This window comes from Uloborus diversus, chromosome 2 (assembly GCF_026930045.1).
Source record: "Uloborus diversus isolate 005 chromosome 2, Udiv.v.3.1, whole genome shotgun sequence".
In the NCBI taxonomy this organism is placed as follows: Eukaryota; Metazoa; Arthropoda; class Arachnida; order Araneae; family Uloboridae; genus Uloborus; species Uloborus diversus.
Genome location: NC_072732.1, coordinates 108,150,288 through 108,176,785, shown reverse-complemented (window position 1 = coordinate 108,176,785; position 26,498 = coordinate 108,150,288). Strand labels below are relative to the sequence as shown.

The 26,498-nt window shown below is 32.6% G+C and overlaps 1 protein-coding gene across 1 annotated transcript in view; it reads left to right on the top strand.

Moving 5' to 3' along the window:
* The window catches only part of LOC129216473 (zinc finger protein 521-like), a 70,152-nt gene that overhangs the window by 12,575 nt on the left and 31,079 nt on the right, over window positions 1-26,498 (top strand). Inside the window, exons 4-5 of the mRNA XM_054850688.1 lie at window positions 131-194; window positions 3,593-3,613. Coding sequence (XP_054706663.1) covers window positions 131-194; window positions 3,593-3,613 — 85 coding nt within the window. The remainder of the gene's footprint in view (window positions 1-130; window positions 195-3,592; window positions 3,614-26,498) is intronic.

Here is a 26,498-nt window from a genome sequence, read left to right as displayed (position 1 = left end):
TACGATTTGGCACATTGGCGAATGCTTAACATGGTCCCTGCATTAGTATAATAAAGTATTTTACTCCTATCTGCACTGTTTTTGCAGGTATGAAGAATATATATCAATGAAATGTATGTTTGTGTTTCAGAGAACAAATTGAGACTTTTCATGCAAATAAAGAAAAACTTGAAAAATGGCATCAAAAAATAAAGGTGAGTCAAAATATGAACATGATCGTTTAATTAAAATTATGCATAAATTACAGGGTTGGTACAGATCACGGAAATTCTGGAAAGTCATGAAAAAAATAAGCAAATTTCCGACCTGGAAAAGTCATGGAAAATTGAAATTTTCATTCAAATTTTAAGGAAGTCATGAAAAAGTCTTTTAAATGTCATGGAATTTTATCATCCAAATAGAGTATGAACCCTGAAATTATAATTTTTTTGTGATTCTGGAATCGGCTTTTACCAGCGTTGCCAACTACTCCACATTTTGCAGTTTTGCTCTGCAAAACTGGAAAAACTCCGTAGCTCTGCAAAGAAATTCTTTTACTCTGCATTTCCTGGGCGAAAATTTTGAAGCCTAAGTTTTGTCATTTTATCATAACAAAATGTGAATTTGGAAAATTAAAGATGGAAATAGTGTTAGTGTGTAGGATATTCAAAGATTGAAATAGTGTTCAAAGCTGTTTTATTAATTTAAAAATAATTATTTTTGTACTGTGCTTAAAATAATTTATTAAAGCTATAAAGCAATTTTAGATAAGTGATTTTAGTTATTTTTATTGATTTATTTATTTGTAAATACCAAACTGCTCTGCAAAATTTGAAATTACTCCTCAAAATGACCACAGATGCTCCCCAAATTATTTTTCTGAGGTTGGCAACCCTGCTTGATGCTTTTATGTACCCAGTAGTTTTCTCCTTTCTATTGCTACCCCTGTGTCTTCCTTCCTCCTTCTCCAAAAATAAATAAATAAAGAGAGAGCTAAATGTGTTTCCTGGCACTTTACTTGACTGCTGTGGTCAGTAAGCATTGTAATCATGACTTAAGAGTTGCGGGTTCAATGCCAGTTGGTCTATGATCCTCCATGCTCATGACTGATGTAAGTAAAAGTTCGGGTTCAAAGTCCTTCATGATCTCATTATAAATCAATGCCTGGAAGGGGGGGGGGGGAGAGGTTCTGAAGCAGGGGTTGTTCAGCCGTTGTTTTTGATAAAAAAAAAATTGACTGTTGGGAATTTGTACTGCTATGTACTGTATGTTGTTTTCAAGGTTTGATCTCCTTGTGAGGTAATCATACCCCACTTTCCTATTGTTGTGAGATGTAATAACTGTTTTTGATCATTATTTTTGTTATGGTGGAATTAAAAGTCTACAGATGACCATCTACAGGTGGAAAAAATCCTCCCAATGTTCCCAAAAAAAACCTGTCTCATAAATTTTTTACAGAAGGTTAGAGACACATGGAGTGAAAATGACAAGAGAGGCGGACAATTTTGAAATACAGTAGCCCCACATTATACCGCGCTTCGGTATATTGCTCGGAACAACGCTCTTTTCTTCTGTCTCACAAAATGAAATGTTAAAATCTAAAGAAAAAAAAATCATTGCCTTAAACTTGAAACCATTTCTGAAAACATATGATATTACTCAGAAAAGGTCTCTTTTTTGCTTTCGTCAATAAACAAGGCTATTGAATCATATTAAAATTGCCAATAATGGGGAAATAATTTGAAATTGATGTAAAAGGAACTCGTGATGCACACATCAGCTCGTTATCTGTCATTTAATACGTAATATCAAAATCCAATTGCATAGACTAGTGTTATTTTAAAAAAGAAAAAAAAGGGGGGGAATATAAGATTTTGTGGTTTCCCCCACTAACCCCTCTCTTAAACCCATTTTTTGAGGAAAACCTTTTTTACTTGCTTTTACAAAAAAGCAAGTATTGTATTCGCAAAAAAAATTTCACTCAAAAATTGACCTTAATTTCCATTTTACTCACCCCAGAATGAATCTTGAGTTTTTTTTTCGGCTTAACCACTCATGGATAAGTGCCTAAGAACGTATAGACCCCAGAAATATTCATTTTGACAATTCCCAAGTTAATTACAACAAGTTTCCTTGTGACGTCTATATGTACGTATGAGCGTATGTCTCATAACTCAAGAATGGTATGTCCTAGACAGTTGAAATTTGGTACGTAGACTCCTAGTGGGGTCTAGTTGTGCACCTCCCGTTTTGGTTGCATTTTTATGTTTCTAAGGGGGTCTTTTACCCCTTTTTGTGTGGAAATTATTGTTAATATCAATGCAAACTCAAGTGGTGTTATAATTCAACAAACACTTGGTGACATATCGCAAAGGCGACAAAAGATTTGGCGTTCTTTTGGTTTTATTTTGGCCATTATTGGCGATATTTAGAGAGTAAACTATTGGATCCAATAATGGGGAAATGACATTAAATTGGAGCGAAAGGAAGTCAAGTGATGCACACATCAGCACTTTTTTTTCATTATTACTCTTGAAAGTAATCTGTCTATTATTTTCTTTCATCTTTCCTTTTCCCCTTTTTTTGGTTTCGTTTTGTTTTTTCCCCCTGACTGGGATAGCTTTTATTACTTGTCTATGGTATACTCAGAAGTGGAAAAGAGGAGATAGAGGGCCAAATTTTTGAAAATATTTTCAAAAACATATTTTTTTCAGTAATTATTCTCATTAGTTTGTGCAAATGGAATTGATTAAAATTGGAAACCTTCAAATTTAAAAAGAATATTGTTCAACTTAATAACAGTTTATACATGTAAGATATGATTTATAAATACGGTTAAGTTCAATATCGCTTCCTCACTCTGATTGTACCCCCCCCCCCCTCCTTCTTGTTATATTGGAGCAAAAAAGAGAAAATGATTTGTTCCATTTCGCAATTTGGATAGTATGCGACCGTAGTGGAAACCCTGCCACACACCCCTCCATGTCTTTAAGAGAGGCTCTTTGATAGTTGTGAGGAATAGAGATGTGGTCTTGGAGCCCTATGCTCACCTCTTGAGAGGTACTGTTAGTCCTGGGGTAATTTTAATGGATGTTAACGCAAGGCCACATAGAGCTCTTCTGGTCGACGGTTTTTTGGAAGGGGAGGATATTCAATGGAGAGTTTAGCCTAGCAGATCTCTCGACTCAAAACCTATAGAGCAAGTCTGGAACTCTCTCAAGAGAGCAATAGCAACTCGCAACACCTCTCCAAAGACCATCCATAGTCTGAGAACAGTGTTGTTGAACAAGTGGAAACAATTGCCCCAGGATCCCATAAATTACTTCATTTAAAGTATGGAGTCACACTGCAAGGATAATAGGTTTGTTAGAGGGGGTCATATCCTATTAACCCATTTTGTTCAATTTTGCAACCGCTGTTTCATACCATCTAACTCTAACAAGTATTACTTATGATCATGCTTGTGTATTTTAAATCTTGGACGATTATTTGTTTTGTATTGTTTCAATGCATATGCATACTAAATTTCATTAAAATTGGCTTAGTAGTTCTGGAGATAATTGACCATATCTGAAAATTCTCTTAATTTCTTACACCAGTGTATTTTGCATAGGTGCCGAAAATTTCCTGCTGTGCTTGAAGTTTCAATCCTTCTGCATCCTGTGAATTTCACTACTAGTTTGAAATTTTTTTTTTTGACCAGTGCTTGATAATTATTTCGTTTTTTAAATAAAATTAAGAAGTACTGATAGTTTAATAATATAGTTCTGGAAAAAGTGTTTTAAGAGTTTATAAAAATCTTAAAATATATTTTAAATATAATGCAATTAAGAAACATAACTTCTACCACACATGTATACATCAATTCCCTTTTTAAATAAAAATACATGTAGTACACATTACCTACCGGCGACCACTAATGTTTATAAGAAAAGTTCTTCTGGTACCGGGTGTAATTCGAAGTAATCAAAAGTGGCACACAGACACGGCATAAAGTTAAATGAAATGCACAAATATGTGGTCAGAAAGGTAATATAGGATCCACATTTTTTTTCCTCACTGATTAATGAAACAAAAAGTAGTGTTAATCTGTTGCCAAGAAAAAATCAGAGAGCTCTTTTCATATTAATGCTGATAAATAATTCCTTCAGTAAATGTTAATTAAAAGTTGGGGGAACAATTTTAGTACCCTTTTTTAAGGATTTGAAGAAAACTCATCTAAGGGTGCTTTCTGTAAAAGTCTGAAAATTTTAAAGATTTTTTTTTTCCAATGTTTTATTTGTCAATGAGAAAGGGACTTATTCATTAAAGTAATATCCAGCTTCAGGTCTTTTGGCACTATTTCCGAGCTATATGAAGCATTGAAATTTTTTTAGATAATGTCTCCTAATTCGTGTGCACACAAAACTAAGATTTTTGGATAAATATTATGTCCTAGAGCATCAGATACTTTAAATTGTTCCAAATAATAATTCACAAAATCCTCAAACTAAATTAGCTTGTATCTGACTCATATAAACTGAAAAAATAGTTTCCGTTAAAAGCATTTAAAAAAAAAATATCCCTATCCTTTAAGGTTATGGTAATATTCTTGTCTAGTGGTGGGACTACTTGACTGATACAAGCTTTCCCAGAATTAGAATGGGCAAAAAACTGATTCAGACCCCTATCAACGTTGTCTGTAAGCTTTTGTTTTAATTCTCTTTCCTTAATCTTCACTAAAGACTTAAAATCATGCTTAGCTTTACAATAGAAGATCCTATCAACGCAACTATTGGCATTTTAAACTGTCGAAAAGTAACCTGCATTTAATTAAGAGCCTCTTTCACCTTCCTAAAGAACCACATAGGCCACATTTTCCCTGTAACTTCCTTTCTCTTGCAAGGAAAATTTTTTTTATGTATTTATACTCCACTAATAACCACTGCACCTACCCTGGTGAGGATTTAACCAAGGAAGTTAGAGGGATGAAGAACGATCACTTCGTGACCGATTTTTTTGTTTGGCGGAGAAAGTAACCGTAGAAACGGAACCTTTAATACGTACAGAAGCCAACTTTTAGGAACGGCTGACATGCTTTCGTCGCCAATGTTGAAGTGGAGTTTCTTGGAATTGGCGGAGGTTGCCATTGCCTTCGGCTCCTAATTCCAAGAAACGGAGGAGAATGAATTTGTTAGGGGGTATAAGAGACGATGGGAAAGCCATTTAACTTTGGCCCCCTGCGGTATTGGGAGTTTCGAAAGCCTTTTGTATCCAAAGCTTTGAACAAATCGCAAAATGGTTCCAGATGCAATCTTTCTTTTCTCCATTAGTAGGTACTTAGCTACTGTTAAAAAATTCCAATTGATGCGTATCCACTTAGTTTAAATTTGATGCCTTTTTAAAATCCCTTACTGATCACCCCTTTCTGAGTTTAATTAAACAAATATTAAGGGATTATAACACTCTTTATGTATATGTCAGTGATTTTGTTTTTAAACACAATTGATATACGGTACCCTCCATCAGATACATTACTCCATGATAACGTCAACCTGTGTTTTAATAGCTGTTTATTTTGCTTATGATTCACTTGTAAAGTTATGAAGAGCATGCCGAATTTCCAAATTTGGACAGTTAAGAAAATTAATAAAAAAACTAACTGTTGGGAAAATAAAAGTTCTTTTCTGGCTCCACGTTTTATTACTTTTTTTTTCGCTTATTCTATAAATTTTACTAACGAAAAGTAGTACTTTTGACTGAGGGAAACAACCCCGTAGAGAAATTGGTGTTTTTACAAATTATTGGCTTGAAATATTTTATTTTGGATACCATGTTGCTTTGTGCTAACCTTATGCAAACAGATTTTTCTCTACTCTTTGTTTACGTATGCAAAGGAAAAAAATCTTTCGCATTGGCATTGAAAACAAAAAATTTGACACCGATGAATAAAACTCCACAATTATCCAATTATTGAAATCTTCCTGTGCGAAAGGAAGCATCAAAACGCAGTTCTGTACCTCAGAGCCAGAGGAACGTAAGTCACATTATGATAATTTTACAGTAGATCGGAAAAACTTTTCTCTGGCCCATGCAAAGGATAGGACGCGCGCATTTTCAAACCTGGTAAAAAATCGAAAAGTATACTTTTTCAAGAATTACGCATGCATGTTTCAATGCGGAATAGGCTTCTAAATAGAATGCACTAATAATTAGAAAAATCAATTTCTGGAATTACGTCAGTCTGGCTCTGAGGTACAGAGTTTATACGTAAAACTTCTGTGTTAACAGTATTGCTTACAAAACGTCTACTATTATTGAGCAAAATGCTTTGACATCGTCATTAGAAATATAAATTTCCAAACATAAAATGGACGAACTCTACTCGTGGCAACATATGACTGTCGATTTGAAAACACTGGACGTCGCAATAATAGTACAATTTTTTAAAAAAGGTTGTCTTGTAGTGATTTGTTTATGGTTATGGGCGGACATAACTTATGTCGTACTTTTCAACATTTTCGAACCTCTCCCACCCTTTGTCGCAAAGTTTCGCACTTCACCATACCCCCTCTTCCCTTTGTCACATGTCAAGCTGTTTTTTTCTAAACGTTCCTATTTAAAAAAAGGCTTATTGACACATATTCCCCATCTTATGTCCTTCCTGTCATTTCTTTCCTCTCCCTTGTCACAAACTATTACTATTTTGTGAATCCCAAGCGGGTCTTCATTCGCGGACAGCCAATGTTTTGTGGTAACCATATGCAAATATATATTTGCCTACAGGGCCGTCCGAAGAGCTGACGGCGCCCGGGTCGAAAATTTCCTGCATACGCTAATACCTCCCTGTTATGCATAGTACAAATTAAAACGCAAGCAATAAATTTGTTTACCGGACGTCACAATAATAATGCAATTTCGTTTAAGAAAACCGTCTTTGTGATATGTTTACAGTTTAGGGGATAACTAACTAATGCACTTATCAAAATTTATGATCCCTCTTCCCTCTGTCGCAAAGTTTCACACTTCACCATAACCCCTTCCTTTTGACACAAAGTTTCACACTTCCCCATACCCCCTCTTTCCTTTGCCACATGTTACATTGTTTATCATAAACGTTCTTATAAAAAAAAGGGCTGATGTCATCACATTCTCCCTATTGTTTGTCCCTCCTGTCATTTATTTCCTCTTCCTTACCTCGAACGGTAACAATTTAATGAACCGCACCTTAAAGAGGGATTTAATTCGTAGTCAGCTCCTTGCAAATTGACATTTCTCTACTCTTTTTTTACAAATGCAAAATAAAAATATTTATCGTCCTGGCATTGGTGCCAATAATTTGACACCAATGGCTATAGTTCGCCAATTTCACAATTATGGAAGTCTTCCTAAGTGAAACAATACCACACAACTCTTTTAATACATAAAACTTCTGCACAAACAATATTCTTTATGAAAGTAGGCATGCCCTCTGCAGTTAGAAATATAAAATTTCCAACTGTCAAATGAACGAACTCTACTCGAGGCTACTTATAATTGTCCATGCGAAAGCAAAATGTTTAATTAAAAGATAAAAATCGCTAAAGCATAATCAAAATGAAAACATTTTAAATGCCCGTAGTTACCCAAAAAGCTTCAATAATAAAACCAAATGCAAAAATTTCATTTATTTGCGATCAAGGAGAAATGGCAACACCATAATATCAAAGACAATATTTTCCAGCAATTTCTTCACGCTAACTATGTCGCGTGAAAAAGTAAATAAAAATGAATTTTTATTTGCTTTTGATGAATTTTCGCTAACTTTTAATTGCTTCTAGCTCAAATTCTAGCCATCTTTTCGGGATCCCATATTGTGTTTTAAAGCATTTTTCGCGATCTTTCCAACGATACCAAGCTCAAAGCATTAAAATGCATATTTCGTGTAGAAAAAGCGGTTTAAAAAATCAATTAAAACTTAATGTTTCACGCTTCCAACAATGAATTTCAACAATGGAAAAGAGATAAAATTAAAATTTTTGAGTTTCGCTTACTAAAAAACGCTTATAACTTTTTTCTAGTGGATTTAGGTTATTGGACCTTGGGCACCTTGACAATTTTTTCGTTAGGCGTATTTTTTAAAGACCTATCCAGCCATATCAAATTTGGAAAAAAGGACCATCCGATCGCGTAGAAAGAGCCATTTAGAACGAAAATTCGTTTTTTATTAATATCTCCGTTAATTAACGTTCGATTTCAAAAAAAATTTATTGATAACACTAAACCTCGGCAATAGCTACCGAACAAAAAAAGAATGAAGGAAATCGGTTCACAAACAGAGGAGGAATCCGTACCTAAAAAAACGGCTTGCCTATTAATATATAAAGATAACATTGGAATCAAAAATGTGGATTTTCTTTTCATCTTGTCTTGTTTTCGATCCGATTTCTTTTCTGTTAAGCATTTTATCCCGCACGTCACTGCAAAATGCTGTAAATTAACAAATTTAGTGATATTTTGAACCAATTTACAACTGCTATGATTAAGAATTTCGAATGGTGTTTGTTTTTATTTAAAAAAAAATGAGGAAGCGCCGTGATCACTTGGATTGCGCAATCGAGTCTTGAAGCAGGCCCGGTGGAAAACTGCCTTCACGATGGTTTCGACCCAGGCCCATAAGATCCCCCCCTCCTTCTCGATCCTCCTCCCATACAGAAATGAGCTTGAGGCTTAATTACTTCCTTTCAGCATTTTCACAGAGCCGGGAGTGAGGACTGAGGAGACAGCAATTTGCACGTAAATGCAGTGCCATCCGCATTGGCGATTTACTGCCTTTGCAATTACTCAAGCATGCTTTTCGCCAAAAATCCCTCGCCAAGCTATACCTATATGTTGGCTTCCCTGTAAAGAATAAGTTCCGACAGGCTTCTTAGGCGTTTAGCATGGGATTCTACGGGAGTGATCAATCTATATGAGTTCTAATATCGCTGATTTAACCATATGTGGTGATTGGGGGGAGGGGGGGGGGACTGTTCATTAGCGACTAATGGCTTACTGGGGAACATAAAAACAACTGGGCATAAATTTAAATAGCATAACAAATTGCACACAACTTTGATATATACAGAAAGGGAAGGCATAAAAATATTAAAATAAACATTAATAAACATGTGAAAATGAATTAAAGTTAAATGAGACTGGGATCACTTAGAAATATGACCTAAAAGCCAGCAAAAGTTCATTGAGAGTTATTAGGCCGAATGTTTTAAGTCCTCTGTTTCAGAGATGAGCAAGGACATCATTTTATGGATATTCTTGCTTGAAACTGAATAACATATAATATGTTCAAAAAACATAGTTCCTTACTGTTTTTTTTTTTTTAAATTTTTTCCTTGAACTCTGCCCATTGAAGATAAAAATCATTATTTTCCAAGCTCGAAAAAAAAAAAGCGCCTTTGAACTTTTCATATGTGCTACAAAATTGGATGCCAGTCAGAAGTTTTTGCCTTCGTAAACTTCAAAGTTAGGCCAGAACATAATAGATTCATTATCACTGTCTGGAATAGGATTCCTTATCCTAAACCCCTGAATAGAACTTCCATCATTACAATAAATTAGACCCTTAAACTGCAGCATACCAAGTACTGTGAAACCTGTGTCAGTTGACCACTTGCGGTGCACTACTTTTGCGATCAACTTATAGAGGTTGAATTAAATGATACAGAACTAATTCTGTACCTGAAAATAGCGGTCAACTTACAAGGGTGGTCAACTTTACGGATTTACTGTACTATCTTATCTTCAACAGGCAGAGCTACATAGATCCCTCTTTCTGTGTGTGTAAGAGCTCTCTCTCTCTTGCAATATTGCTTTTACTCCAAAATTACATCAGAACAAAATAAAAATTTGCAGTTTTTTTTTTTAAACCATGACTGATATAGTTAAGAAAAGTAATTGTTCTACGTATTATTTTACACAAAAAATCTACATGATGATGGAAGATGATTCCTTATCTTTAAGAAAAGCATAAAACAAATTGCATCTTATCTAAGGATTAAAACATATTTTAAAAAATTAAAATAATATTGAATAGTTAAGAGAACTTATCTTAATTTTTTAAAAGTAAGCTGAATGGATTCATCTACTGTATGAAATATATTATGTTTATAAATGTAAAGTAATTAATGTCTACAAATTTTTGAAGATTTAAAAAATATATAAAAAATCTGATTTAAATAAAAAAAAATCAGATTTAAATGTTAAAATATATGACTTTTTTGATTTAAAAAAATAGGAAAAATCACGAACCCTGCTTTAGGCATTTCTTGATACATGCGATACATCTTCTCCTCTTAATTCTGGTTGGTATTAGGTGACCTGTAAATATTTCTCAAAAAAATAACTAACGTACTACCCTTAGTGCTCAACAACTTTACCAAGACCATTTCAATATCATTAGGTTTATCACTCAGAATCATTTCATTACAAGTAGGATAACGGCACCAGAAACAGACATGCCTAAGACATTGCTCTCAAGTTAACTCATTTTTTTAAGCCTTTTAATGTATTTAAACTTTCAGAACTATCTTTTATCTCATGCAACACTACATCTCACCTAACGTTTGGCTGCTTCTGGATCCTCTGAATGAGTTAATTCTATTTTTATTTGCTCAATTTCAAAAAAAAGGTCCAGCTCCCAGTAACAGACACTGATAAATCTGATGATATGCAGTAATAAATAGGATAAGGAAAGGATGAGTAATGGACATAATTCCCCTTTTCTCTTTAAAATGAGCAAAAGTCTTTTATTTATTGAACTAAAGCCTTATTAAATTTAGATGAATATGAAACACCAGCTGACTTTATGGTTGCCTTGTAAATACCAACTGGCTTACAAAATTTACTCTGATAAAGACTAGATGGTTGCACTGTATTCATGGGTCGCAGCAATATCAGTTTTACTCAACTAAGATTCTTATTTTTTAAATCTAAACCTACGACTGTCTGTTACTGGCTCTGTTACCCTACAAGTGTCTTTGGTATCCCCCCCATCCCTCTTACCCAATCTGTCTTGCCTAAACTGATTATACCAGCAATAAGTAAAATATCTGTATCACTTATCAGTAGCCCACGTGTCAGTTATTCCAATATCTAGATTTTTCATCAAAATTGATGCTTTTTGATACATTAAATTGAGAGATAAGTTTATACAGGGCGAGTTAAAATGAATGTAGCAATTACTAATAGCTTCAACTATTTAATGCGAAAAAATTGATCGGTAGGATTGAAAATCTTACCGATCAATTTTGTAGACTGTAGACGGAACTTCAAAATTGTTTGTGATTCCCTTGCTCAGCACAATTGGAAGAACTGAAAGTACGCATTTTTAATGCACATGCATCAATTACTTAACAAATGCTTCAAAATGTGTGGCATGAAACAATAAAGCAAGAAAGCAGTTAGGCTTTTAAGAAAACTTAAAAGCCTAACTGCTGAGGACTTTCAAGTGTGCTTTTAAACAGTGGAAAAAAGGATGTAATAAGTGCATAGCAGTGAATGGAGAGTACTTTGTAGGGTAAAAAATGGATGTAGACTAAATTTTGCGAAATAATGTTTTTTATGCCTAGCTTTATGACTCATTTCACATATTTATTGGACAGACCTTGTATATTTTATTAGTGTTTGACAAATCTCAGACAAGTAATATATATATATATATATATATATATATATATATATATATATATATATATATATATATACACACACACACACCTTAGCTACTAGTTTTTTCCAGAACCGGAATCTGTCAGAGGCCTGGTTATAACTAAATGTTTCCATTTTCTGAAATAATTTGTCAGTTGTATAAAAATATTTTCCTGCCTCTCGAGATTTTGCAATTTTTGTATACATTATATGTCTTCTGTATATATCATATGCGAAAAAATCATGAACATTATTTTATCTGACTTGCAAACTGACTTAGGTTCTTACTTTCTGAAATATCTTTATTTTTATAAATAGAACAATTTTATTTGTAATTAGCTATATATATTCTTCTTATAATAGGATAATAAGACTACAGATGATGGAGACGTTATACCAGGGAAAGGAGTAAGTATATATTGTTACTAATTCTGTAGATAGTAATTATTTTCATGATTTATTTGTTGTAATCTGGCTAAATTTGGGGTTTGTTCCATCTAAAATTTTCCTAGTAATTTAACCTGTAAATTGTTTCTTGTAAAAAAGATACAACCCCCTTAGTCAAATAAAGTATATGGTCCCTCCATTTCTCAATGATAAGATTTGTGAATGGAATAAAGAGAAAATATGAGAAATTGGTGGAATGTAATATGATTTTCTGGATATTTCTTTGCTGAGTACAAAAGGCCATGTGGCATTTGAATGAGAGTTCATCTTGACTGAGCTGTCGCGCTGGAGAGCGTGTATTTAGTTCTGTTTAGCTCTGAAGCCTTTGAGCTGTGTTATTGCGTATTTTGATGTAAATACATGTGCTACCGTTGAGTTTACGGTGTTCATTGATGTTTGCCTAATTGTTATGGCTAGTTTAGCAGTTGTTAACTACACTTCTATCTTGTACATAGCTGTAAATAAATCTCCTGTGTTTTTCTCAAGAACTGTGTCGCCATTTAAAGAGTTTCTTGAAGTGGCTGGACACGTAACAATATTTAGTATTTTTCATAGCTTAAAATTACAGGAGTTTCTGGAAAAAACCATAGTTTCCATGATACTAAATTTAACAGATAAAATATCAATTACTGCAGAGTTGACAACTCACTCCATTTTGATGGTAGATTCCTACTCTGCCGCCAGTTGTATAATATATGGTATATCCAGTATACATAATATATTTTTCTCATGCTAAACAGTTTCCCATTATGTAGTAGATGTGAGGTAAAATCAAGCAATAACAAAAAAACTTCCAAAATATATAATTCAGGATTATAACTATACTTTTCTAAATTTTCAAGGTTCTCAAGCACTTGAAAATTAAGTTTTTTTTTTCAAGTACTCTTTTTGTTTTAAGGACAAATCATGTAATTTTTCAGGAGTTGGGAGGCCACCAACAAAGCAGATACTGGGTGTCTGCCCACCTGAAAAGTCATAGATTTCGACTATGATCGAAAATGGTCATGATCAAGAACATGCATATTGCATATTTATTGAATTATACCGTTAAGGGGTGCAAAATTTATGCATCTTAGCCATTTCTCGCGTTTTTATGCGTTAGTCCCGATTTTTCACACATTTCGAAATTCGATTGCATTTTCTTCTATGCTACTCGCTGGTTTTTCTTTACAATCTGATTCTACCGTTTGAACATTTTTAATTATGTGTTTAGCATTATTTTTAACCCTCCTTGTTTGCCTGATTGTGTAGTTGAGGTCTTGTAATTTTGCAGCTCTCATTCAACTGAAAAATTTTAAGTCATTTGCATCAGTGTTGATTCAAAAGACTCATAAAATTTTTCAATAGTGTCTGAAGTTAATGAAGATTTTAAAAAATAAAACTGGTCTAAAGAATTAAGGACGTTTGGGCATCAATAAAATACAGAAATCAGGCAATTTTCAAGGGTAAAAAAAAGCTGGAAAATGTTTAAAAAAATCACAAATTCAGGTATTTTTTTAATATTTGTAGCTTATTCAAAAATTTTGGCTGTAATGTATCTGGTATTGTGTGGTAAGTTAATTATTGAGTACTTTAATATTAATTTTCTTCTGATTGTTTATTTCTTTATTTATTGTAACATTAGTTTTAGTGATTTTTAAGTGTCACAGATTTTTTAAAAACTACGAGCTTAAAAAGAAGTATTTAGATTCATTGATGTTAAAAGAAAATATTTAGTTAAAAAATTGAAAAGGGGAAAAAAAAAAGAAATACAAACCAAGCTTAAATGTTTTACTGTTCATCAGTAGTTTATTATCATTATGGCTACATGTTTGAAGCTTCTTTTATTTTGAAAAATCATTTTACAATAAAACCTTTTTTCAGTATTTTTTGTGATTGAAAAATTATTGTGTATCACAGCAGATTTTTTGTAGAAAAATGATAAAATTTGTTTACATGTAAATTCTTACCTATATAAAAAAATATTGTATGATTTATTGCAATCCAAAAAATATTTTAAAAAAAATTTAGATTTATAAATGGCCCTTGGTAACAAAATAATTAAGTTAAAACTCTGGTTATTTCATGTATGTCACTAGTCATTTGTTGTATAAATTGTTTTTTAGTTGTAATAGTGGCTGAGAGAGCTAGTTAAATTTCACTTTAATTTGCATTTTTAGAAATATGTGTCCAAAGCATAGATCAGATGGTTGATATTTAATTTTCGCAAAACACTAATTTAGATATTCTTGTGAAAAATTTAATGTTTCGTTTTTTTTTGGAAAAATTGCATGTTGTGAGTCATAGAATGTTACGAGCAGAAGTCTGGGAAAGTCATGGATTTCAAGACTCAAAATGTACCAGATACTCTGGAAATAGATTGTTTACTTGATACTTAAATGCAGCTGTGATGTTATCGCATTTTGATGAATAGATGATAACTTTCATTTATTTTTTTTGTTTTAACTTAACTCAAATTTTGGTTGCAATTATTTTATTTTTGTAAGCAACTTTTGGTGAATGAAGTAGATTTGTTTATGTTAAAAATATACTAGATAAATAATAAGTAATGTGAGTTCCTTGATTTATTTAAATCAGCTTGATTGAAATCATGATTTAAATCAAGTGATTTTTTTTTAAAAAGACATCGATTTAAATCAATTGATTTGAATCAAGTGATTTTCTTAAGAGACTACATCAGACAGATTCCCGGTTTTCGAATCCCTATGTTAACCTACGGGGCAGAATGTCTCCTCATTCTTGTGATAGCTCAGCGGGAAATTGAGATTTTCAAACTTTTCTTTTTTTACTTAATCTATGACGACTATAGCGTGCTTCTGTCTTTGCGGTTTTTTCATTAAAATAATTAAAAAATTTTTTATACAAACTTGAAGTTGAACTTTGAGAAAGATGAATTTTTGACGAACCAGGAGGAGTATTCGGATTTTTATAAAGATAGAAGCATAGCGTATAATCTCAGCTTTCTAAAGATGTTAAAATATTTTCGATAGCTTTAATAGAACAACAGTAATCAAATAAATGGTGAGCCTATTCCAATTCAAACTTAAAATTTCCATCCCCCTTTACGAAGGTACGAGATTCCCCTCTACGCAAGTGATTTATGGCCTTTTCGGGGAAACGGTCAGCACCCCCACTTGTGGGCGTGTTTCTTCTCCACCTGCTGTCCACAGATCGACTGTCCTAAATAGCTGCCTGGAAAGATTTTTTCCTTCGCTTGAGAATTGTGAGGAAAAAACCTGGCAAAAATGACGCTCTTACATAAATGTAATTTTGCTTATTTTTTAATAAATCATTGCATTTTTTTTTCTTTGTAAAATTATGTATATAAACACAAAATTTAAGCTTTAAAAGTATTTAAATCACAATTTAAATGCAGTTGCAAATCTTTCGGGGGGGGGGGGGGGGTTGAGAGTTTACGTGCTTCTCTCGAAGGGATAAAATTAATTGAACTCACCCATTAAATAATTTTTAATTAATTTTGTCACAATGTAACTATATATATTTTTTAATTATTACATTATATAAAAAGGAAAGAATATTTGAATATACCTAGACAGGGGTCTGGCCAGAGGAAATTTGAGTCCGTTAACGGACCCTTCACAAAAATCTGATCAACCAAAACGGACCTTTCACAAAATCCGGACCAACCAAAACGGACCCTTCACAAAATTCTGATAAACAAAAACGGATCTTTCACAAATTGTTTATTGGAAGAGCAAATCTCAAATCAAAATAACGCAGCATGTTTGGAACCTTTTTTAAAGTTATATTAGAGGTATCAACTTATACAAAATCTACTAGTTTTGCAAAAGAAAAAAAAAAAGGTGCTCTTGTGATGCTCCTGCAAACGATAAATAACTACTAAGACCTAATAAATGCCTGTTGTTGGTTTCTATGAAGAAATTAACAGCTGAAAGGCCGTTTGGTTTATACTTTTGCTTGTTTGTTTTATGCAGCGTTGTTGTTGCAAACTTCTCTGAAAAAGTTAGTCGTAAGCATTTTTCTCTCCCCTCATGATTTAATAAACAATAATATACAGCGAAATGAACTTAGGACTGCAAAGGATAGTAGGGATGGGGGGTGGGGGGGTGAAATGTGATCGCTTTAGATAGGGTTACCAACTTTAAACTTATCGTCACTTAGCATCTGGCTGGTGCGATGTTTAACCCTTATACCATGTTTAACCCTTATACCGTTATTTTGGGAGAAAGTTATATGGGGTTGATTTTTCGATGCTAAAAAGGATAATTAATTTTAAATAAACTCTTTTATTTATTTATTTTTTCTTTAGATGCCTACATTTTGAAAAGCACAATCTTTTTACATTCGATATGAGAATCATACTTTATTCTTTTTTCAAGCTATCTTCGCTTTATTAGGAGCAAATAAATGAAAAGTCTTTTTATTTTTGTATTTATGTACGTGTATTTATGTACGTGTGTTTTGTATTTATTTTTTGTACGCTTATTTTAAGTTTTTAAAGAGGAATTCCATTTTCTTTTATGAGTCAAAAAATTAAATGCTGAATCGATGGTTTATTTTTTATTTATTTATTTATTTTGATTCAACTGTGTACAGACATTAATGAAATGTTTATAATAGGACTCTAAAGTGCAATTCTAAAATACTTTTATCAGAAATATTTATTTTACAAGCCGTTTTTATACTTTTGATGCTTTCACTTTGAGGATTGCGATCTCTTTGCATCCGCTATGGGAATCTGATTTTTCAAATTTTCGATGTTTAGTACGCGTTGTTAAGAGGTAAACAATTAAAATATTTTTTATTTTTGTAAAAATCATGGAGTTTATAAGTTTTTAAACGAAATTCTATGCTTTTTAACAATGTCTTGGTTCAAAAAGTTAAATGCTGAACCCCTGCCTGAATTTCTTTATTACAATTATTTTAAATACTATACATATAACATTTCTAGTATAATTTAACATAATGTAGAATGGTAAATAAATTTTGATACTTGAGGGTTGCCCATCTCCCAGAGTTTAATGCCGCCCTCCCGTACCCCAATACTCGAAACACACTCAAGAATGATATTCTCAACAGAAAAGAGGGAAAACACTCAACATTAAGTGTCAATGATGCAGTTTGCGCCACCTTAAAATTCAAAAATTTCGTTTTTACAAAAAAAAAAAAAAAAAAAATTGCAAAATTTGATTTTTCACAAAATTAATTGATTTTTCACAAAAATAATTGATTATTCACAAAAAACGGACCCTGTGAAAAATCCTGGACAGACCCCTGCTAGAAGAAAATTTGAACTTACCCTTATCACTTTTGTTTGCTTTTCGAGTATTATTGGAATTAAAGAACAGTAAGAAAAAATATATGTAACTCAATGGTTTTAAACCCAAGGGTTATATATTATCGCGATTTGTCTATTACTTCTTTTTTCATTTAATTAGTATACTTCTTTTTTCATTTAATTGGTAATTAACATTAAAAAAAATACATATGTCGATGCTTACCTAGAAGAGTTACGGCGGGTCAGAAAGCAAATCATAAGTTTACGATCATTAGCGGATTTTAGGGGTGCCCTCCCCTCCCAAAGAGATGAATTAATTTAACTATTTTACTAATTATTTTTAATTGAATTCTTTTTTGCATTTTTTATATAGGTTATTGACACAAAACACACACAGCATATTTCGAATAAAAGCATTCTTGTTTGTTAAAGAAGTAATACTAGAGTCAGAGGCCCAGAGTGGCAGAATACATTTAACTCACTAGTTCACTAACCCAGAGTTTCGAATTCTAGGGAACGTATTATCGCCATTCGTCTACTAATTCTTGTTTTATGGAATCAATAATTAACATTAAAAAAAAAAAAATGTGTAGGTTCACCTAAAAAAGTCATTTTGATCCAGGCAGCTATTTGCCAAATAATAGATTTCTTTTTCAGCTCATAAAAAATGGAAAATGATCGAAATCACATGATTGTAGTTTCTTGCAAAAATCATGATTATTAATGTAAACGGCATGTAGAATACAATATGTTATCTCAACTGTGTCATGACTTTAAAAACAATCAGCAACTGCTTTGAAATTCACACAGAAATATTTTCTGAATTCTTGAATAAAACTTATGTTTTATGAAGTTATGATTTTCTTACTCAAATAATATTTTGTAGTTAAAACATAAATTAATTTATAAAACTCAAAATGAGGGATGAGTTTATTTAATAACATTTCCCTCAATGTTCCTAATTAAAACCGCTCATTGTATATCATCTCAGTGACATTAAATTGGGTTTAGTATTTAATTGGCTTGAAACGTTGAAGATGTTTTCTGTCCACATTCAAAATATATTAGTGCATAATATTCCTATATTTAGAAGAGATTCATTGACCGCAAAGCCATTAAAAATAGTCATTAAAACTCTGTTGTTAAACATCGAATAGGCGAGGGGAGGGGATTCAATTTTCCGGGCCTCCTCCAAAAGATTTTTCTGTATCCGCCCCTGTTTATAATGGCATCTTTTTCAGCTTATACGAAACAGCATGGTAAATTAGAGTGGTCCAAAATAAGCCTTTTTATTATTTTTTATTTTATTGGTTTTACTCTCCCATTTAGTTTTACCTATGTAAAAAAATAATGATTGTGAAGTTTGAGCTCATGAATTTTAACATTTAGGGAGAGGTTTCTTAACAGCCTCGAAGTTCTGCGTTTTTCCATCTTATGCTACGAATGTAGGTAGAAATAAAACGGATGCTAGGAAAGGTATTTAATTTCATTTCATGCAAATACACAAAACATTCCAATCTTTAAAAATCCAAACTTCTAAGATTGCAGATAAAACGTAATAAACTGGAGTTATAATAAGCGAGCTTGGGCCACAGGGGATATTTTTTTGCAATTGTTTTCAGAAGTGTTTCCAGAAATAAAGTTATTGAACTCATACTTCATACTGAAATAAAAAATATTTTTGATGATTTTTTAATCTCTTATGGCAGTGGTGCCAAACCTTTTCTACTTGAGACCACACCTCATATTAAAATGATTCTCGCGGTTCAGAAAATAACTAAAATTTGAAATTGTTCAGCATTTTTTTTAATTACATGTGAAAACGAGAAAAAAAAGAATGAAAATTAAAAACCAATAATTGATGTAATCATTACTTGATGCATCTTTTTAGCCTACTTTCCCAGTAAAAGTCAGAAAAAGAAGAAAAAAGCATGAAAGAAAGCTCAATGCATCTTAAAAATATCGCGAAAAACAAAAAAATGGCAAAAATAATTAAAATAATTCAATAAATATCAAAAAATTAAAAATTGGAAAGTAGGGTATTGAGATGGGGGAAAATGTCTGTCGGTCTGTCTGTCTGCCCCCCCCCCCATAACTTTTGAATGAATAGTCCGATTCGAAAAAACTTTTTTTTGTTCGAAAGATCTCGGCGAGTACACCTCATTCCCATATTTTACTTTTTGATTTGAACTATTTTTTGTTTTTTTGTTCAATTTTGAACAGTTCAAAAAACTTAACATTAGCGTCTACGGGGAAATTCAAGGCAATTCCGAACTGTGAGGCGAATTTGCTTCAAACAAACTTTGTAGGAAAATGCTTTTGATGAAAAGCTTGTATGTAAACTATCTTTTTGATTTGAACAATTTTCCGTTCAATTTTGAACAATAGCGCCTAATCCCTTAACAATAGCGCCTACGGGGAAACTGAAAGTCAATGTAGATTCTGTACTTGAAGGCGGATTTACTTCAAACAAATTTTGTTGGAAATAACTCTTGACACCAAACTCCAGAGTTCGACTCCGAGAATTTAGGGGGACTTGACTCCGACTCCTGTGCCCAATAATTAATCGGACTCAGACTCCCCGACTTCGACTCTGACTTCGTAGCTTTGGCAAAAATTTATACACGGAGGACAAATGAATGACTCCGATTCTTAAATATTCGACTCCGACTCCTTTATCTCAAAATGAGATTGACTCCGACTCTGCAGCTATGGTTTTAACTGCCAAATAATTATTGTTGATATGACTTGTTTTTATTTTTACGCTAAAGTTTCAATTTAGGTACTCAGTTTTTGGAGAATAAACTCGAAGTCATTTATGTTTCTACATAAAGATATGCACAGACGATTTTTTTTTTTTTGACAATGAAATTATTTCTTTAAGTTGACATTTTATTTATTTATTTATTTTTTTGTTTGTTGTTTTTTTTTTTGTTCTGGTAGGTGCATTAATTCATTTAAAAAAATGTTTTTGGCAACAGGGGAAAAAGACGATTTTTTTTGTTATGATGTATTTATTTTAATGAGCTTATGAATTTTAATTATTATTTTTTCGTTTTGAAAGCTGTTAAAGATTTTTTTTAATGGAAAAAAGTGTATTAGCTGCTTTGTTTAAAAAATGCTGCTATTTTATTTGTTCGTTTTTTTTTCTTTTTTTTTACACATCTAATTTTTTTAGATGAGTGAGGAATCATTTATTCCTAGAAATCAGCTTAAAGTATTTTAAAAATATGTTTGAAAAAATTTGCGACTTTAGCTATTTTTGAGAATATTGATCAGGTACTAGAAAGCAGTATGGTTATACGGGAAAGTAGGCTCGTCTAGTTCTAGACAGAACTTCTTGTTTTTAATTGCATCAGTTTATCAGAAACCAATTCTGAATATTTAGCTCAATTTTTGACGTTCCCATTAAACATACTTTTCGATTTGTTGAGTTTAAAGAAGACCACGGGCCACATGTATCAACTTCACAGATCGTATATGCCCCTCGAGCCACAGGTTTTGTGCCGGTGCCACTGTTCTTATGGTATAAAATTTACACTGTTCCGATTCATTAGTATTCTTTTCATGAAACATTTAGCGTAAACAAAAAATCTGAAAAGAAAACCTGAAATTTATTCAGCTTTTAAAAACATAGATAAATCAACTACTATGCACAAATTTGAAAAGAGAAAAAAAGGACATTGAAAAAAAAAAGGTAAGTATTGATTCAAGACTGCAATCTTTGATTAAAAAACTTCAGAAACAAATTTGATTTTTTTTCGAACGCTTTGCTAATTCTAAAATTTACCTTATAAATTAAAATAGTATGTTTCAAGTCCGAAAAATACGTTCCCTGATAATTCGCATCGATAAATGGCGTGGGGGGGAGGGGTTAAGGATTCTGTCATCCCCATAGAGCTTGACAAATATGGAAATTAATGCAGAAAACTTTTCATAATCATCATTCTTTTTTCGTTACTTTTATTTCGATTCACGTTTCTACAAATGAAATTATAATTTATCATACCAGTGTGTTTAATTAAATCAGGATAAATTTAATTGATTATTAAATTTACTGACTTCTGGTTTAATATCTTACAATTATAGAAAGTTAATGATGGTGTCGCAGCGGCCAATGAAGTTCTTAAACGTAATTTTCATAATCGACTTTTAAAATGTGAAGCAGAGGCTGAAATAGATCAAATGCTACAGAATATAGATTGCAAAAGATTAAAATAATATTGGAATATAACTGTTATACAAAAGTAACAGCTTTGCTTTTATTCGAAAATATCATTTCAAGTCAAACTAGTTTCTTTAAAATTGGGAGGGGGGTATAGTCCAGGATCTGAAGGGGGTTGAGCATACATGGAAAGGCTGACGCAATATTATTTCTGATTATTGTTACAGGCACGATGGTGATTATGAAACCACATGTCGTCGCCCCCCTGGGTGGTCGACAACCCTGGGGGAGGGGGGAAAGCAGTGGGGGAGCCGTTTTCTAAAACACTCATAACTCGCGAACTATTTGAGATAAAACATTGAAAAAAGTGGCAATCGACGCAACAAAACAAGAGCTTTATAAAAGCTAAATATGACTATGGACCTATCTTTGTTGGTTTCTGAGTAAAATTCCATTTTTCGCAAACAAGCAAAATTTTTGAACAAAATGCGCAAAACAAACTTTTTTTGACCAAAATAAATTCCAAATCAAAATTTTTTGATTTCTTTTTTCAAATAAAGTTTAAAATATCATTATTCAGATTGTTAAAATCATTTAAGTACTGTTAACGCGTTGAAAAACAAAATGACAGTAGCAAGCTCGAACACGATTTGCATTATAGTTCAGGATCTGAAGGGGTATTTTGAGCATGCATGGAAGACCTGATGCAAACTTAGTTCTGATTAATGTCACAGGCACTATAGTGATTATGAAACCACATGTCTTCGCCCCCCTGGATGGTCGACAACCCCGGGATAGGGGGGAAAGCAGTGGGGGAAGCCGTTTGCTAAAACACTCATAACTCGCGAACTATTTGAAATAAAACACTGAAAAAAGTGGCAAAAGATGCAACAGAACAAGGGCTTGAAAAACCTAAACATGTTTATGGTTCTATCTTTGTTGGTTTTTAGTTAAAATTCCTTTTTTAGCAGCCATGCAAAAATTTTGAATAAAATACGAAAAGCTTTTTTTTTTTGAAAGATAAGTTCTTTTTTAAAATTATTTAACCATTTAGGGAATCAATAAAACGTGAAACTTCATTATTCAGTTTGTTTAAAACTACTTAATTATTACCAACGTGAGCGTTAAAAAGCGAAATCGAAAATGCAAGCACTTGCCTAAGTTAGCGCATTGAATAAAACGGCAGTATGCTAAGGAGAAAAAAATAGCCTTATTATCCTTATGACGAACTATTCATTCTTCAGTTTACAAACTTATTTTAATTGCAAAGTATTCAACTATGGCTTTAATTTTGTTATATACTGCTTTAAATTTGAGAGGAACTAGGGAACCAGGCCCAGAGTAGTTTTAATTCAAATATAATTTTAATTTATTTCTATTAATTTATGTTTTCAATTTGCAAAAAAGAATATTGCGGGTATTGTTTTGCGGATATTGCTTTTTATAATTTACTCAACTAAGAACAATGATACAAAAAATGATATGTACTAAATGAATATAAAAAATGAGAAGCTTGAGCTTTTATGAAAACGAATATAAATATAAAATTATACACTAGAGTTCTAAAAAAACTAATTAAATAAAATTAGTAAAATAATGCGTATTAAAAAATAATTGTAGAACATCAATATGCATACATAAAGCACTAATATATCAGAAATTCTGAAAGCTGGATCATACTCTTTGTTGACTTGTAATTGTTCTATTGAATCGTTCTCTTCCAAGTATTTTGTAGCTTATGGGTTTTTGCTTTATCCTTAAAAGCACAGTATTTACAGCAAAATGAATTATTAATTAAAAAATTACAAGATTATTTACAGTTCTTGCCTGCGCAGGGTGGAATTAAACTCTCTGGTAACATTGGCTGCATCATAAGGTGTGGGGCTTTATTGTTTTATTTTCATTCAAGTGAAACCCAAACTTGGTTACATCTAAAGGCACTGCTAAGGTACAGGGGAATTGATTCAATAGTAGAGTTGAGCAATACTTCTTAGCACATGTTGGGAAGAATTGCAGGAGCATGGTAAAGAGCTGATATTATATTTATTTCTGATGGAAATGACAAGAAATTATTGTGTGTGTGTGTGTAATGTATTTTCTGGAACTTCTGGTTTTCAAGTTATGAAAACGACAGTGAGATGTACCGATCGTGTTTAAGGTCCACTCTTGTAGTTTGACTATTGGAGAGAAAATTTTATTATTTTTTATTTGGAAACCTGCAAAATCTTTGCTACATTTGAAAGTAGTGTTTGGGACATTATGGACCAGAGTCATTCCATCGATAACTTGAACTTTGTTCTTAAAATAGGGTGCTTCTTCCAGAGTTTTGCTGCAAGAAGTATCATTTTCAATTACATTCGCGAAATCGGACCTCGCGCTTTGCTTCAGTGAACCATTCTGATGAACCTAACCTAGCATTGTGCTTATTGTATGGGAATGATTTAGATGTACTAACATCACTTTTGAGCTAACGTTTCCCAGGTTAAATGTTTTTTGGTTTCCTTTTGCTGTTTTGCAGTCACTATTGAAGACATTGCCATTGCAGGACTTCTCTGGATAAGAGACTATTCACATTTTCTTTAACGTTCCACTGAAATTTTGATGCTGCTTATGTGGCAAGAGCCTCGCTCACTATGTTTCATAACTCAGGTATAAAATCTGCAAAAGAGTTATCCTGATCATTTATCCTTTCCGTAATTACTTCGTACTTGCAAACTTGAATATTTTAATTTTTTAAAAAGTGCCATTGTGACCCATACTAAGCAGCTATAATGCGGTAAAGGTTAAATAATTACTTAACTGGGACATTGTTTTGATAATATTACGAAATAAAACCGCCAAAACAGGAGAACCACAAAATTTACTTTGGTTTACGTCGAGTCTTCAAGGTACATCCCGCAAACTTGTTTTTTTTTTCCTTTTGTGAATTACCTTAAATGCTTTTTGAGCTTGCTTTTATTTCACTTTTCAACGCTTTGATAATATTTAAGTAATTTTAAACTAACTGGATAATGATATTCCAGATTTTATTGGTTCCTTAAACAGGTAAATAATTTTGATAATTTGAAAAAAAAAATGCGATTTTATTCAAATTTTTTGCTTGTTTGCGAAAAATAGAATTTATACTCAGAAATTAACAAAGATATGATCACAGTCATATTTAGCTTTTATAAAGCCCCTGTTTTGTTGCGTCGAATGCCACTTTTTTCAGTGTTTTATTTCAAATAGTTCGCGAGTTATGAGTGTTTTAGCAAACGGCTCCCCCCCCACTGCTTTCCCCCCTACCCCGGGGTTGTCGACCATCCAGGGGGGCGAAGACATGTGGTTTCATAATCACTATAGTGCCTGTGACATTAATCAGAACTAAGTTTGCATCAGGTCTTCCATGCATGCTCAAAATACCCCTTCAGATCCTGAACTATAATGCAAATCGTGTTCGAGCTTGCTACTGTCATTTTGTTTTTCAACGCGTTAACAGTACTTAAATGATTTTAACAATCTGAATAATGATATTTTAAACTTTATTTGAAAAAAGAAATCAAAAAATTTTGATTTGGAATTTATTTTGGTCAAAAAAAGTTTGTTTTGCGCATTTTGTTCAAAAATTTTGCTTGTTTGCGAAAAATGGAATTTTACTCAGAAACCAACAAAGATAGGTCCATAGTCATATTTAGCTTTTATAAAGCTCTTGTTTTGTTGCGTCGATTGCCACTTTTTTCAATGTTTTATCTCAAATAGTTCGCGAGTTATGAGTGTTTTAGAAAACAGCTCCCCCACTGCTTTCCCCCCTCCCCCCGGGGTTGTCGACCACCCAGGGAGGCGACGACATGTGGTTTCATAATCACCATCGTGCCTGTAACAATAATCAGAAATAATATTGCGTCAGCCTTTCCATGTATGCTCAACCCCCTTCAGATCCCGGTCTAGTAGGGGGCCTTGTTTTGGCAGATTCCTCAAATTTTGAATAATTGTTTCATTTTGGTGAGTTCAGCCATGCCGCAGGAATTTTGCGCCCATTTGCCTGGTGCTGGACGGTAATGATGTGGTAATATTTGATGAACAAGAGCGGCAAATTCGAATCGCAACGTGATCCATTATTTTTTTATCAATCCTGCGAATGCTTTTGATTTGCAGATTGATGATGCTGCATTTCGAAGGAAAACGAAATGTTAATGATCCTACTGCATATCCTTCTTGTGCATAAAAAGTAGCATGTGAAAGCATTTTAATAAATCAAATTTAGAAAAATAACGAATATAAAATTAACAAAATTTCGAGTTTCAGTGCATAAGGAAAGGAAAGTTAGGCACAAAACACCGATTGTGTAGAAGATTTTGGTCGAAACTAAAATGCGCTAAAAGAGTCAATGCAAAATTTGTATGTGGTCATCCAATACTACACACTGACCCTCTTCCCTGGCCTATAAATTTTGAGCGTTGACAGCATAGAGGGGAAGACGTCCCCCAAAACCTGCCAGCTGCTCCACGTAGAGGGGGAAGAAAAACGCTACAGCTTTCTCTTTCTCTTCCGAAAGCTAGAAAATTTCTGTCTGATGAGTCCTCTTAACAAAATCATTAATTAAAAATCAGTTGATTTTATTTCTATAAATTCATTTTTCATTGCTCTAAGTTTAACTACACTGCATTATGCTACCTTAACTTCAACAGGCAAAACTACATAGACCCCACATTCTGTGTGTGCAACAAATTTTCACTTTTGCAATGTTGCTTTTACTCCAAAGTAATAGTTTAGAACAAAGCAAAAATTTGCAGTTTTTCTGATACACCATGACTTAAAGAAAAGTAATTGTGCAACATATTTTACACTAAAAACATACATGATCGAAACCTTATCTTGAAGCAAAGCCGAAAATAAAATTACATTTTATCCATGCATTATAACTTATTTATAAATCTTTAAAGTTTATTGAATAGTTATAGAACTGATCTTAATTTTAAAAGTAAGCTGAATGGATTCATCTAT